Below are 13,831 nucleotides of genomic sequence, written 5' to 3'. Positions count from 1 at the left end.
CACAGTAGCAGTGTCTACTAGATAGTTTGAGTTTTGAATGTTTTGGAGACATTTTTGTAACATCCAGACTAGGTACTAGGTACTATAGATATGTTTCCAGAACATTTTAATTGACCATTTGCTAAGCCCTGTCCCCCTAATTGCTGTTGCTAGGCCTATCAAGCTTTCCGTTGTCGTACGGCACCTAATGCAGTTTATAATAACAGTGGCAGATTTACCATAAAAATTCTCAGTAATTTTTGAAGCAGCTTCTCATTTCCTTTTTCACCTAGCTGGTGACTATTGATTTTTTTTTTTTGCTGAAATGACAGCTGTCACTGACAGATTTGATCAGCTGTAGCTAGATAGCTACTAATAAAGTTTCTAACTGATTTGTTTTAAACCTGCAAAAGTGTCATATACACATAATTTCATGCCAACGCTTCCCAGTATAATAATGCAAAAAGACTGAAGCTAAAGCTAACAACAACAACAACAACAACAACAACAACTGAGAAGCCCTGCATGTGAGCTATGCTCTGTGCGTTTCATAGTTGACTTCTCTCCTAAAGTTTTTATGGACATGATTTCTCTGTGTGTCTCTCCAGTGAGGCAGAAAAAAAAAAGATCAACAAAAAAGATCAACCCTCTGATGTCAGTGGAGCGTATCGGACTCAGCGGCCTGTCAATTAAACAGTCAAAGATTCCCTTTAACCCCATCAAGCTGGTTAATGTACGTATATTTATTTCCTCCACTGTGTTTAAAAACATGAATGTTCAGACAAATTTCAACCAGATTAAACGATAAAAGATTAAATAAATGGTTGATGTTTTTTTCAGAATCCTCTGAAAAAATTGACAAAGAAAGGCAAGGAGCTAGAAGAGGAGCCACCAGAGTTGGAGGAGTTGGATTGGTGGTCCAAATACTACGCTTCACTAGAGGAGATGGAGAGACGGGTGAGACACTTTTTTATCTGTCTGTCTAAATAAATGTGGTAATAACGGTGAAGCAGAAATTACAGAATAATTGCAGTAATACATATCTAGGATAATTTAAGGAGTTAACCTTATCTTATTTTTATTTTTATTTATTTAAGTTTACATTTTTACAACAGGTGACACATAGCACAAGTCGTAGTGAACAAGGTATAGTGAAAACAGTGTGTCATTTTCCTACAAGTCCCATACCCAGGTCCAAAACAGATGGGGACACACAACACGGACCCATGCACACTGATTGGGGGGGCAGCTGGCGTCAAGTCGAGCGGTCCAGAAGGAGCTCAGTCCTCCAAGTCAGGAGATAAGCTGAGGGAGTCAATGAGTTCTAGGAAAGGGTTCCACCTCTTTAATCCAACTGTCGTGTGTAGGGGCGCTGGAGAGCCTCCAGTTGAGCAAGATCAGTCTCCGGGCTAGCAGAGATGTAAACGCCAAGGCCCGCCTTAGTGTATCCGGGAGGCCAGCGTCAGAGGAAATGCCGAAAATGGCTGACAAGGGGTTAGGGGGGATAGTGCGATTGTAGGCTCTGCTCAAGGTGTCAAAAATACTCATCCAAAAAGTAATTAATTTAGGGCAAACCAGAACATGTGAGTATGGTTGGCAGGAGACTGGTTACACCTGTTACACGCGCCCAGGACAGTGGAGTATATTTTGAACAGTTTCGCATTTGTATAGTGGACTTTATGAAGGACCTATCTATAGGTATTTGACGCTGATGACACCTTTATTGTGCCAGGCCCTAAATGCGAGGTCTGAACTTGAAGGTGGAAAGACATGGTTTTTAAGCAGTGGGGTCAAGATGGAAGGGCCCTGTAAGCCAAAGTTTTTCCTAACTTGACTCCAGATCTTAAGCGAGAGGGATACAATCGGGCATGCGCCTACAGATGTTAAAGGCAGAGGGCGCTGAGAGCCGAGAACCGACCATAGCAGGAGGCGCGATCCCTCCTTTTCCAAATGTACCCAGACACGTAGAGAGGCACAGTCGTCGTTCATCCAGTACAGGAGTTTTTGCAAGTTAGCTGCCCAGTAATATTGCCTGAAGTTAGGGAGCGCCAGACCCCCCTCAGCATTCGGAGACTGTAATATCGCCTTTCGGATCCTAGCAGGTTTGCTGCCCCATAGAAATTTAGATATCGCCCTATCCAGCTTGTCGAAAAAAGATTTGTACCGCGATGTGCTGGAAAAGATAAAGAAATTTGGGGAGGACAACCATCTCAATCAAAGTTTTCCAGCCCATGAGGGAGAGCGGTAAGACAGACTAGCGGTCAAAATCACTTTCGGTTTTTTCGACCAGAGGTAAGAAGTTTTTGCGGAACATGTCTGATACAGCCTTTGTAATAAAACCCCCCAAGTAGCGAAATCTGTCCTCCGCCCACTCAAATGACGACAAAGAGCGTGGGAACTGCATAGCCAGAGAATTTATCGGTAGGACCTTGCTTTTCTGATAGTTGAGCTTGTAGCTGTAATACGCACCGAACCGTTCCAGAATGTTTAAAATCACAGGGAGCGAGGCGGCTGGGTTAGAGATGTACAGGAGCAAGTCATCCGCATACAATGAAACTTTATGAGTTGTGCCAGACCGTGTGATGCCTTTGAAACCTTCCTCCAAGCGAAGCCAAACGGCCAGAGGTTCGATCGCGATAGCGAACAGGAGTGGTGACGGGGCAGCCCTGCCTGGTGCCTCTCCGCAGTGAGAAAAGGGGAGACAACGTGTCGTTAGTTTGAACTGAGGCCATTGGGGATGAATAAAATTGTCGCCTAGGCCAGATCTGTCCATTGCCTCATATAGGTACCCCCACTCGACCCTGTTGAAGGCCTTTTCGGCGTCGAAGAACACCACGATTTCCGGGGTATCATTACTCGACGAGTGAATGATGTTAAGTAGGCGTCTAGTGTTGTGGGAAGACTGTCGGCCAGGCATGAACCCTGTCTGATCTAACAAGATAATGGAGGGCATCACCCGTTGAAGATGGAGTTCAAGAACCTTTGAGAGAATTTTGAGGTCCATATTGAGGAGTGAGATTAGTCTATAGCTGCCGCAAAGCAGGGGATATAACCCCTTCTTAAGAATTAGGGAGATAGTGGCCTTCGACAGGGTGTCCGGCAGGCAACGATGTCGAAATGCCTCGTTATACACATTTCTCAGGACTAACGCGAGGAGAGCGGAAAATGTTTTGTAATACTCTACAGTGAAGCCATCCTGCCCTGGGGATTTACCTCTCTGTAGTGAGTTAATGGCTCCTAGAACCTCAGCAGTGGTTATAAGACCACCCAAGTCATTTGCGGATTCAACGACTATTTGGAGGAAGGTTATATCATTAAGCGTGTCATCTGCAACGGGAGGGCAGTCAGAGGTATACAGTTCAGCATAGAATTTGGCAAATATTTCACTAATGTTGACAGGATCAGTGTGGATCTGGCCTGAGTCAGCTCTGATGGCAGGAATTAATCGTGAGGTTGCCTCGGCTCTGGCCTGATGAGCCAGAAGCTTCCCAGCTTTATACCCTGACTCCAAAAAGCGCTGTCTAGATTTGAACAGACAAAGCTTGGATTTATTTGTAGATAAGAGATCAAAGTCTGTTTGCAGCCTAAGACATTCTCTGTAAAGGGTAGGGTCTGGACCGCGCGTTTGTCATCGATGTCCTTAATTTTCCGTAGTAAGTCCGCCGTTCGGGACATTTCAACTCTTTTTAAATTAGAAACAAAGGAGATAAGCTGTCCTCTGATATAGGCTTTAGAAGCCTCCCATAGTATGCCTCTGTTTGTGTCCGGCAGATCATTCAGCTCAAAGAATAGAGTGATTTGGGAGTGTAGGAATTGCTTATAGGGATCCTCCGCTAGTAGAGAGGAATTAAATCTTCACTGCGTGAAGGGGTTAGAGTGAGTGCGAAAGTAGAGATCAAGGGAGGTTGCTGCGTGATCTGATATTACGATACTGTGGTAGTCGCTGGATTTAATCTTGGAGAGCAACCTATCGTCTAGAAGAAAGAAGTCTATATGAGTGTAGGTGTTATGCACATGAGAAAAAAAGAGAATGATTTGGTCGTGGGAGACGTGTGCCTCCATGGATCAGTAAGCCAAGTCGTTTGGCAAAAGCATGCAGAGTTTTGGATGATTTAGTTAAAGAGTACGGTTTGTTCGAAGATCTGTCCAGTATAGGGTCCTGGACCGGATTAAAATCTCCACCCACAATGATATGATGATTTTCAATGTTTGGGAGCGATGTGAAAAAGAAAAAAAAGAAAAAGAAAGGGTGACACAAACGACACAACCACACACACACATATAGAACATCACGTAACCATCGATCAAATCTGAGTCCCCTGACCTGAAATCCCCGATAACTAACTGAACCTTAAGTGTCCATTGCACAGCGGTGTGCCATCTACACATCCACATGGGTTCACAGCGTCCCCAACTCCCAAAACAACAGATCAGTCCAATACCAGAACAATATCAGTACAAACAGGCCATCAGCTTGGCAGCATTATGTGCGTAAGGTACAGTAGTGAAGGTCTCCACCTCGTCAAGGAAAGGAGAAAAAAAAAAGAAAAAGAAAAGAAAAAACAGAGGTACTGTTATACGGGCAGTGAAAATAAAAGTAAAGACACTGTGGAAAAGCAGAAAGACAAGATCATAGTCCTGACAAGGCGTAACATGAGTCAGCAGGGCATATATCTATCTATCTATCTATCTATCTATCTATCTATCTATCTATCTATCTATCTATCTATCTATCTATCTATCTATATCTATATCTAGCTAAGGTTAGTTAGCGTCAGAGATGTTCACAAGTCACTTTTTGGAAGTCCAAGTCGAGTCTGAAGTCTTTGAGGGGCAAGGTCAAGTCAAGTCTCAAGTCTTTTGCCACGAGTCCAAGTCAAGTCTCAAGTCTCTGGCCATCTGATCTGTCCCCAACACTGTATTGTTAAATCTTATGAATTCAAAGCATGTCCTGTAGCTACCATCTATACAGTACAGTATCAAAATCAGTTGTAGGATAACTTTATGGGGTCTACTTAACACATCCCTCTAGCCCTCGGACCTGGCGAAATATTAACCTAAGTCTGTCACATCATATGGATACAAAGATACAATTCCCCTGTTCCCAACATTAGCACGACACTTTGCGATGGTTAGCTTGTTACCTGTGATGATATATGCTAAATGTAACGTCTCTTTCACTCAAAAAAATGTCTAATGTCGAAGTGGAAATCAAGAGAATAGTGGCAGCGCCACACCAGTTACAGAACCACATGCATCTCAGTGTTAGTCCAAATTACGCACAAAAAGTCTGACAAAAAGACAACAAATCTGAAGTCTTTTGGGTCGAGTCGAAAGTCAAGTCTGAAGTCAGCTGTTGTGCGACTTAAGTGCGACTCCCTATCTCTGGTTAGTGTGGAAGAATTTACTGAGATATCACCTGCGACTTAAGAATACAGATTCACAAAAATGATTATTGCGTTGCCGCTACAGCTTTGAACAGGAGAAGCATAGTTAAACTCTAGTCAAACAGAAACATAGCTGAAATATGTTGCTACATCGCAGCCTTGACTATGTGAGGCCCACGGCGGCCCGTCCGGGCCAGGCAAGGAGTCAATTTAAATGTGCCAGCTGAACGCTAGCTACGCCGGCTAAGGCTAGTAGAGTTGGAACATAAATACATTGTGGGACATTTATTTAACCAGGAAGTCCTTGAGATTAAAATCTCTTTTTGAAAGGGACACCACTGGCCAAGATAGCACACCATTACAAGGTTAATAATTGAGGAGGTCAAAACCTCAGCAACACTTGTAGCATAAATAACTACCAATTTCCAATGTGCATGGAGATGTGCATCCTGACGATCATCGGTCTCGAACCATGTTTTGTGACAGGCCCTACTCTGTGCGCAGTTTCCACTTCGGGTTTATAAGGCAGATTTTTATCTTTAAATACCTCATTGAAGAAGGACACCATGAATTTGAATTTTCAATATCTTTGTCGAGGCCAAATACTCGGAGGTTAAATCTTTGGCTGTGACTCTCCAGCTTTTCAGTTTTGTCTCTCTCTTTGTTTTCTTTCTGGAGAGCTTTTCACACGCGCTCCACCTCATCCATTCTGTCGTGAGCTTTACACGGTGAATATTTGTTAAGTGACACTACAGAATAACTAACTGTTATGAATAAATCAGTTCCTTACTCACCATGTCTTATGTGTTGACTGTCTCCAGGCTGCTGAGGAGAAGGAGGAGGCAATGATGGAGGAACAAGCAGAGATGGGTACAATTTGAACTCCTACTTTGTCATCCAGTCATAATAATATTTTGGGTATATTTAGTATTTTGCCATTTTTGTCTATTTAATAAAAATACATAATGATTCATTATTTAAATTATTTTATTATTAGAGCAAAAACAATACACACGGCTGATACAGTATGAGTCAGAGCTGGTGTATTTAGCTGCAGTTCCACTAATGTTCACTAGATGCTGCTGTGATGAACTATGATTGTATTGAAGTGAATGGGAAAACTTCCAAATTCTCTCTACAAATGAGAAGTCAGTAGTCAGTTTTTATAGAAGTTCAGCTCTCAGGAGACCATTTACATTCTTCTCATGTCAGTCTGAGGGCAGATTTTTAGAATCAGTGTTAAAGACGTACACTATAAAGCCATGTAGTGTGTACAAGTATGTGGACACGGGATCATTGCAGCCCGACATCATCAGACCAAAGCGTAAATGTGAGTTGTCTGGAACCTTTCAAGTCATTTCTCGATTTCCAAGGGGTGTTATCAATGGGCCTAGACCAAAATACCTCTGGATGCAATTGGATCGACCAACAACCAATTAGAGCAATGAAACATAACGTAACGCTGAGTTACTGACAAATGTAAACAGACTACAGCGTGCAGACATGAGGTGTGATGGTTTAGAATCAATATGTCTGAGTCTGAGAATGAGTGTTGCTGTTTTTGCCATCAGAATTTGAAAATAGTCAATAGCCATCTTGGTTGTTTTAAAAAAATGTCTCAACGGCGCTCCTCTCTAAGCTAGGTTTATGCTTGCCATATAGTGTCCCCATGAGAGTCCTCAGCACAAGGGAGTGCGAGCCAAAAATGACGTCACGTATTTAAGCGCGAAGGCTTCGCAAGTTGTCAGTAATCGTCTGAAACCCGCCCCATGTGAGATAAACGGTTGTGATTGGCCTGACCAGGATCTGGCTGGCTGGAAATCTGTCTTACCGGGAGGGGGACCAGACGGATCTGCCAGAGCAAAAAAAACATGCAGTCGCAGATTCGTCTGGTTCCCAGGCTATAACAATTGAACTCCCATAACCAAAGGCATCAATCTGTTGATATCAGCCTCAACTCTTCTGGAAAAGCTTTCCACCAGATTTTAGCAGGAAAACACAATGAAAGAAACAACAAAAAAATTGAAAAATAACTGAAAAACTATTTTAACAGAGTTGTGTTTGTTAGCATTGCTGTGTTGTTTTCTGTTTTGTTCAGATGGAGGGAATCTGAGCATGGCGAACATCGAAGAGGAGGACGAGGAGGAAATCGGGGTGGTTGAGATTAAGCCTCCCAGACGCAAGAACATTGCCACACTAAAGGTGGGAAGTCACTGTGATCCACAGTTTACAAACATGTGCTACATATGTTAAAGGGCAACTTCGGACCTGATTCGTCATATGAAATATTCAAGTTCATACACTATGAACTGATTGGACCATAGGACCTTTAGTTTCCTGTTTAAGACAGATCATCAGTCTGTATCATGATGTTGACAGACAGTAAAGTCTGAACAGATTTGGAAACAGTACGTTTTAAAATGTTTGACTCTGTGTTTGTATGTTTGTTCAGCTGTATAGAGGGGATCTGGAGTCAGAGTTCAATCAGTTTCAGGACTGGCTGCAGATCTTCCCACTGTATAAAGGCAGAGTTGACATTGAGGATGAAGAGGAGGATGAAGAGGAGAGGCTGATGGGAAAATACAAGGTACTGTGGATGGAGAGCTGACTGTCTGTGTGTTACTCTGCAGAGAAGTGTTCATTATTCCATACTCTCCATCCCAAGGGCTCCTTCCTGGTTTATCCGATTGATTCAGAAGATGAAGAAGACACCTCATGTCAGATCACCAATGGAATCCCCAAAAACTCACCTATCAAAGTCTTGGTCCGAGTCTACATCGTCAAGGTACCTGTCTCTCTGTCTATGCACAGCCTGTCTTTGTCTCTTAGTCCCTTGAACAGTCTGATATTTTAGAAAATCTCCTTTACGCTGACTTTAAACTGTTGTTACATTCAAGGTATTTGAGGATGTCCAGACATCTGACCCCTAGATCCAACAGGCCAGGCAGGGAGTGGGAGGGCTGGGGCTTTCGGTCAATTTCCAAAACCTGTGAAGACTCCCGATCATATATCACATCACTACACTATTTTAACAACTAAAACACAGACACAAATCTTTGTTCTGTGTTTATCATAACTGGACTAAATATAAAAAAAACATTTAACTATGTAGACTACTTACTTTTGTGGTAGAAGCACAAATATCCAGGAAAAATTACCATAACAACCAAATCTGCGAGTTGGGCAGGCAAAACGCTCAGCTTCTGAGATGCTCCCGGTGTGGTATGAGGCATGGCGGACACGGAACAAAACCATGGTGCAGCTGGAACGTTTCGCCTCCTCACCTGGTGGAATTCCAGGGTGAGAAGTAAGAGTTGGCTGCTAAAAAACAACCTGTTTTTAATGGAAGAAACAACCAAATTCCCATTCTGCCTTTCACAATGTCCCTGTCTATTAGGGATGGGAATTTAATGCAAAAATACTTTTCGGTATTCACTCTGAACTATTCGACCAAACAAACTACTTCTTCCAAAATTGAAGATTCGATTTGCGTGCGTTGACTGTGGTGGCTGTGACAAGGGAAGTTGCATGTACAGTCGAGAATTGAGAAATTGAGAATTGATGCCATGGGCCAAATTTTGAAAGACTATAGAAAACAAGATAAATAGAAATAGAAAAAAGTCACTAATCTAGTCAGTGGCCAAAAGGGCAGGTGGTTTAGCACCACCTGGGGTCTCTCTTTGCACTGACTGTGTGTTCTACTGTCTCTGTTTGTGTCCTGCAGGCCACCACTCTGGCTCCTACAGACCCGAACGGTAAAGCTGACCCGTATGTGGTGGTCCGAGCTGGACAGCAGTCTCTGGACACTAAAGATCGATACATCCCCAAACAGCTCAACCCTACTTTCGGAGAGTCAGTACCTGTCTGTCTACCTGTACCTGTGTAGCACTGAAGGTCTGTCTGGCTGTCTGACTATCTTAATTCCTGACACTGTCTTTCAGGGTGTTTGAATTCACAGTGTCTTTCCCGCTGGAGACAGAGTTGGTTATCTCAGTTATGGACCACAATATTATAGGGTTTGATGGCTTCATCGGTGAGACACGAGTTGACCTGGAGAACCGATTCTACAGTCACCACAGAGTCTCCTGTGGTCTGGCTCTTTACTATGACACGTTAGTACCACAACTACGACACATTAAAACCAGAACAATGACATGTTGGTATAAAAAATGTCAGAAGGTGTGTGAAACTAGATGCTAGAAGACAGTACAAATAGGACATATTAGTACCAAAACTACAACACATTAGTACGAGTACTACAACAGTCAAAAAGTGTCTACAATATGTTACTACCAAAACTGTGACACAAGTACCAGAACTAAAACATGTGAGAACTAGAGCTCTGGCATGTTAGAAACATAGACTGTATAAAATATGGACGTGGTCTCCATGACATCACCCATATATTTCTGAAGAGTCAAAATAAAGCTCAAAGTAGGCGGCTCCTGACATTGCCCTCTTGGCATGGCCTGACGAACAAATCAGGACTTGAACTACTGTACTGTACTGTAATACATTACTATCAGTACTGTACTACTATGACACAATATTATCAAAAGTACAATATGTTAGTACCAAAACTGTGGCATGTTAATACCAGAAAATAATGTATGTGTTACGTACTTGTCAGAAGAGTATCTGTCTCTTTAAATGTGTACCTATCTATCTTTCTGTGTCCTGTCTGTCTACTTGACTGTCTCTCTCCAGTGACGGCTACAATATTTGGCGCGATGCAAAGAAGCCGTCTGCCATTTTAGCTGAGCTCTGCAGGAAGAACAGCATTCAATCTCCAGAGTACAGAACATCTGAGGTCAAAGTCCTTAACAAAATCTTCAAGATCCCACCTGACGCAGTACCTGAAGGTAGGACAGACAGACACACAGACAAACAGACAGGTTGACCAATCCAGACACAGAAGTGGAAATGAACAGTCCATCATTGTCTCTCATTGACACATATCATGAACCACTACACTATTATACAGCAGTTTTGTTGTTGCTGTTGTTGTCGTAAGGTCTGCTGAAGAAGAACCAGCGGTCTCCAGAGGAAGAGGCAGAGATGGAGGAGCATGCAGCCCTGAGTGTGCTGCAGCGCTGGGGGGAGATGAACGAGTTCCTCCCTGGAGCCATTCCTCTGGTCCCAGAGCACGTTGAGATCCGGTCCCTGCTGAACCAGGACAAACCTGGACTGCCACAGGTAAACACAAAATTAACAATAACTACAGTCACAACAACAGTAACATACTTCTACTGGTATTAGTACATGTAATTAGCAATGTTTGTGCTTCAGGGTTTCCTTCATATGTGGGTGGACATGTTTCCTAATGATGTCCCGGCTCCGCCCCCCGTTAACATCAAGCCCCGCCTACCTGAACAGTAGGTCAACGCAGTACAGTGGAGTTGATTATAATCTATATAGTACAGTAGAGTTTAATATAATCTATTGGGTACAGTAGAGTCTAATAGAATCATCGAGTAAAGTGGACTGGAATAGATTAGAGAAGGAGCTACAATACGTAAGCTTTGTTGGTGTTTCCATGACGTAAGGTACGAGCTGCGAGTGATCATCTGGAACACCGATGATGTATTTCTGAACGATGTCAACATTTTCACCGGAGAGCCGTCCTCTGACATCTACGTGAAAGGGTTAGATTCACGAGCACGCACACACACACACACACACACACACACACACACACACACACACACACACACACACACACACACACACACACACACACACACAGATAAATCTGAAGGCATTTAGATGATTAACAGATATGAAAGATATGAACGATATGAAAGAGGAAAAAAGAAAAGAAATACTACACAAAATTATGTTTATTTGATTCCGACTGCTCTCAAATCTTTGCTTTTTCCCCTCAGAGTTTTACCTGCTTAGGTACGTTAGCTTAATTAGCTGGCTAGCTAGTTAGTAGTAAGTTCAGACAATCTGCCAGCTGCAGTCATTTCTGCAAAATCAACGGTCTCAGGCCTGATATGGGAAGCTGCTTTTGTCTGAAATTAAGGACCCATTGTTTGAAAGATTACTATGGATTTGATAAATGTCCTGTTATCATTGTCAACTAAATGGGGAGCTTAGTGCAGTGATTCCCAACCACGGGTACCCCAGGGGTACTTCTGCAGTTGCCAGGGGGTACATGAAAATGTTGTAGCCAACCACTGTAATTTAATTTCTTTAATTAGGATTTAATTAAAATATGTCCACATATTAACATTAAGTCAACTGTAACACATGAGCAGTACACTACTACTGTTGCTGTTATGTAAGAAAAAACAAGTTAGCAAGCTAGCACAGAAGAAAAACAAACAGCTAAAAGTAATGAATACTGGATAAATGGTTAAAATAGTTAGCAAAAAGTAACATTAGTGGATAAATGGTCAAACATCCAGCTTCACTCTAAATAGTAGTAGCCTAGTAGGCTAGTAGGAGACCAAACTAACCTTAATATTAACAGTTCAATTGTATTAAAAACTTAACAATGTCTATTTTTATATAATGAATAGTGTTTTACATTTGGAACATTGGGAATAGATGAAGGGGTATGTGAGTTCACCTGACATGACAGTGGGGGTACTTCAGACTAAAAAGGTTGGGAACCACTGGCTAAGTGAGCGGTTATTTAGGCATTGCTTGGCTATGGAGGCTCAGTGTTTTATTCTGTTTTGTTCTCTGTGTAGCTGGATAAAGGGATTGGAAGGAGAAAAACAGGAGACTGATGTCCACTTCAACTCTCTGACTGGAGAAGGAAACTTCAACTGGAGATTTGTGTTCCGCTTTGACTACCTTCCTAGTGAGGTACACATACCGTACATACACCTGGACCTGCTGATGGTCAACATTTCCACTGATCCACTGATGAATCCTGATGATTATAGTGATCTTTGCTCTGGTCTCTCTAGGGAAACAAATTATTATTTTCCTTGTTGAGTAATCCGTTCATTATTTTTACGATTAAGCAATTAATTATCTAAACCAAAGTATGATTGGAGTTTTTGATTGGTGAAAGATGAATCAGTAAACAAAATTGTCAAAATTAGTACCAATGACCATTATGTAATTCAAGTAAATAATTAAATAACCAATTGTTTCAACACTCTGTGTTACTGTCAGGATTACGTCTCCATTGTACACAACAAATTTAAATATTTAATCAAAATGTCCACCCTTTTAGGTGATGGTGTTTGTTTATGTTGTGGCTGTAATGAACACTGCAGCCACTAGAGGACACTAGCAGTCAGTCTGGTTGTTAGTAAGGGTAACTCTCCTCCTCTCATGCTGTAGAAAGAGGTGGTCTACAAGAAGAAGGAGTCCTTTTTCTCTCTGGAGAAGTCAGAGTTTCGACAGCCGGCTGTTCTGATGCTGCAGGTCTGGGACTACGACCGCATCGCTGCCAACGACTTCCTGGGTGAGACACACTGTCAGACAGGACAATAAATTCTCAAATATTTTCTCAGCCGCGACAGCCATTCTGGTATTGTTTTCACCTTGTGAGGTTTTTTTGAGTAAACCTGTTTGGGAACGCAAAATGAATTTCAGTGTAAAGTTATAATAAAGTTGTATCGTATTGTATGTGTGTGCACATGTGTCATCATGGCAAAGTAGTGGGAACTACCACAGAGGCGGTTTGAGTACTTTGCCAAATTTGTATATGTCAGTGGACAGATTTTGTCACCGGGATAGCGTCACAATGGTGCAAGATGCAGTCATGAAACTTTAGAGTTGTGTACCTGTGATCAAAATGAAGGCCCAGTTCGAAGATAGGTGTGGTCCGAGCAAGGATGCCAGAAGTAGGGTGGTAGGAAGTAGGAAAGGGGCCATTGGCCCCCCACTTTACGTCCCTGGCCCGATTTGGCATCTCGGCTAGTGTTATCCAATCGCAAGATGGTCTCTAGAAACAGGCTAATGAGAGGCAGGTATTTATTTCTAATATCCCCTGTTTATAGTGTTTATACATATTTACTAAGAAGCCTCCCTACATCTGCTCCTGTTTTAATTTGCTGGTAATGTTTATAATTCAGTAATTCAGTATAGTGTCCATTTTTACTGCACTAATGTTGTAATGACTAAATCCAGTAATTTCTACTTTGCTGTTTTTTTTTTGTTGTTGTTTTTTTTATTGCTGTGAAGCTACTGCCAATCAAACTTCCTGCTTTGAAAGTAAAAACGATGGTGGCCTTGAGAGCTCACACAAATTAAGAAAACATGCAAATTAACACAACACAAGCAAATGAAGATCTTCTTCACCAACTTGACAACACATGCACAGCTGTTTTCTAAATTCTGTACATGTGTTATCAAATTGGTGAAGATTTGCAGGGCCACCGTAAATAGCAGCTCAGGTAGGTTCCTGGTAGGCTCTTAATCTGCAACATCTGCATTGTTGCATATTATATGAGTATCAAGTACAAGCGACTGGAATTATTATTATTAAAAATTTGTAA

At 42.1% G+C, this 13,831-nt stretch overlaps 1 protein-coding gene across 1 annotated transcript in view; it reads left to right on the top strand.

The window, feature by feature from the left end:
• The window catches only part of LOC116047827 (fer-1-like protein 4), a 49,624-nt gene that overhangs the window by 29,120 nt on the left and 6,673 nt on the right, over nucleotides 1–13,831 (top strand). The window contains exons 33-46 of the mRNA XM_035992806.1: nucleotides 588–712; nucleotides 820–936; nucleotides 6,188–6,236; nucleotides 7,465–7,568; nucleotides 7,819–7,953; nucleotides 8,032–8,151; nucleotides 9,091–9,218; nucleotides 9,308–9,478; nucleotides 10,074–10,228; nucleotides 10,381–10,562; nucleotides 10,656–10,741; nucleotides 10,913–11,011; nucleotides 12,068–12,185; nucleotides 12,672–12,795. Coding sequence (XP_035848699.1) covers nucleotides 588–712; nucleotides 820–936; nucleotides 6,188–6,236; nucleotides 7,465–7,568; nucleotides 7,819–7,953; nucleotides 8,032–8,151; nucleotides 9,091–9,218; nucleotides 9,308–9,478; nucleotides 10,074–10,228; nucleotides 10,381–10,562; nucleotides 10,656–10,741; nucleotides 10,913–11,011; nucleotides 12,068–12,185; nucleotides 12,672–12,795 — 1,713 coding nt within the window. The remainder of the gene's footprint in view (nucleotides 1–587; nucleotides 713–819; nucleotides 937–6,187; nucleotides 6,237–7,464; nucleotides 7,569–7,818; nucleotides 7,954–8,031; nucleotides 8,152–9,090; nucleotides 9,219–9,307; nucleotides 9,479–10,073; nucleotides 10,229–10,380; nucleotides 10,563–10,655; nucleotides 10,742–10,912; nucleotides 11,012–12,067; nucleotides 12,186–12,671; nucleotides 12,796–13,831) is intronic.

Source organism: Sander lucioperca, chromosome 16, assembly GCF_008315115.2.
Source record: "Sander lucioperca isolate FBNREF2018 chromosome 16, SLUC_FBN_1.2, whole genome shotgun sequence".
Classification (NCBI taxonomy): domain Eukaryota; kingdom Metazoa; phylum Chordata; class Actinopteri; order Perciformes; family Percidae; genus Sander; species Sander lucioperca.
Note: the sequence above shows the minus strand (reverse complement) of the source record. Positions and strands in the feature narration are given on the sequence as shown.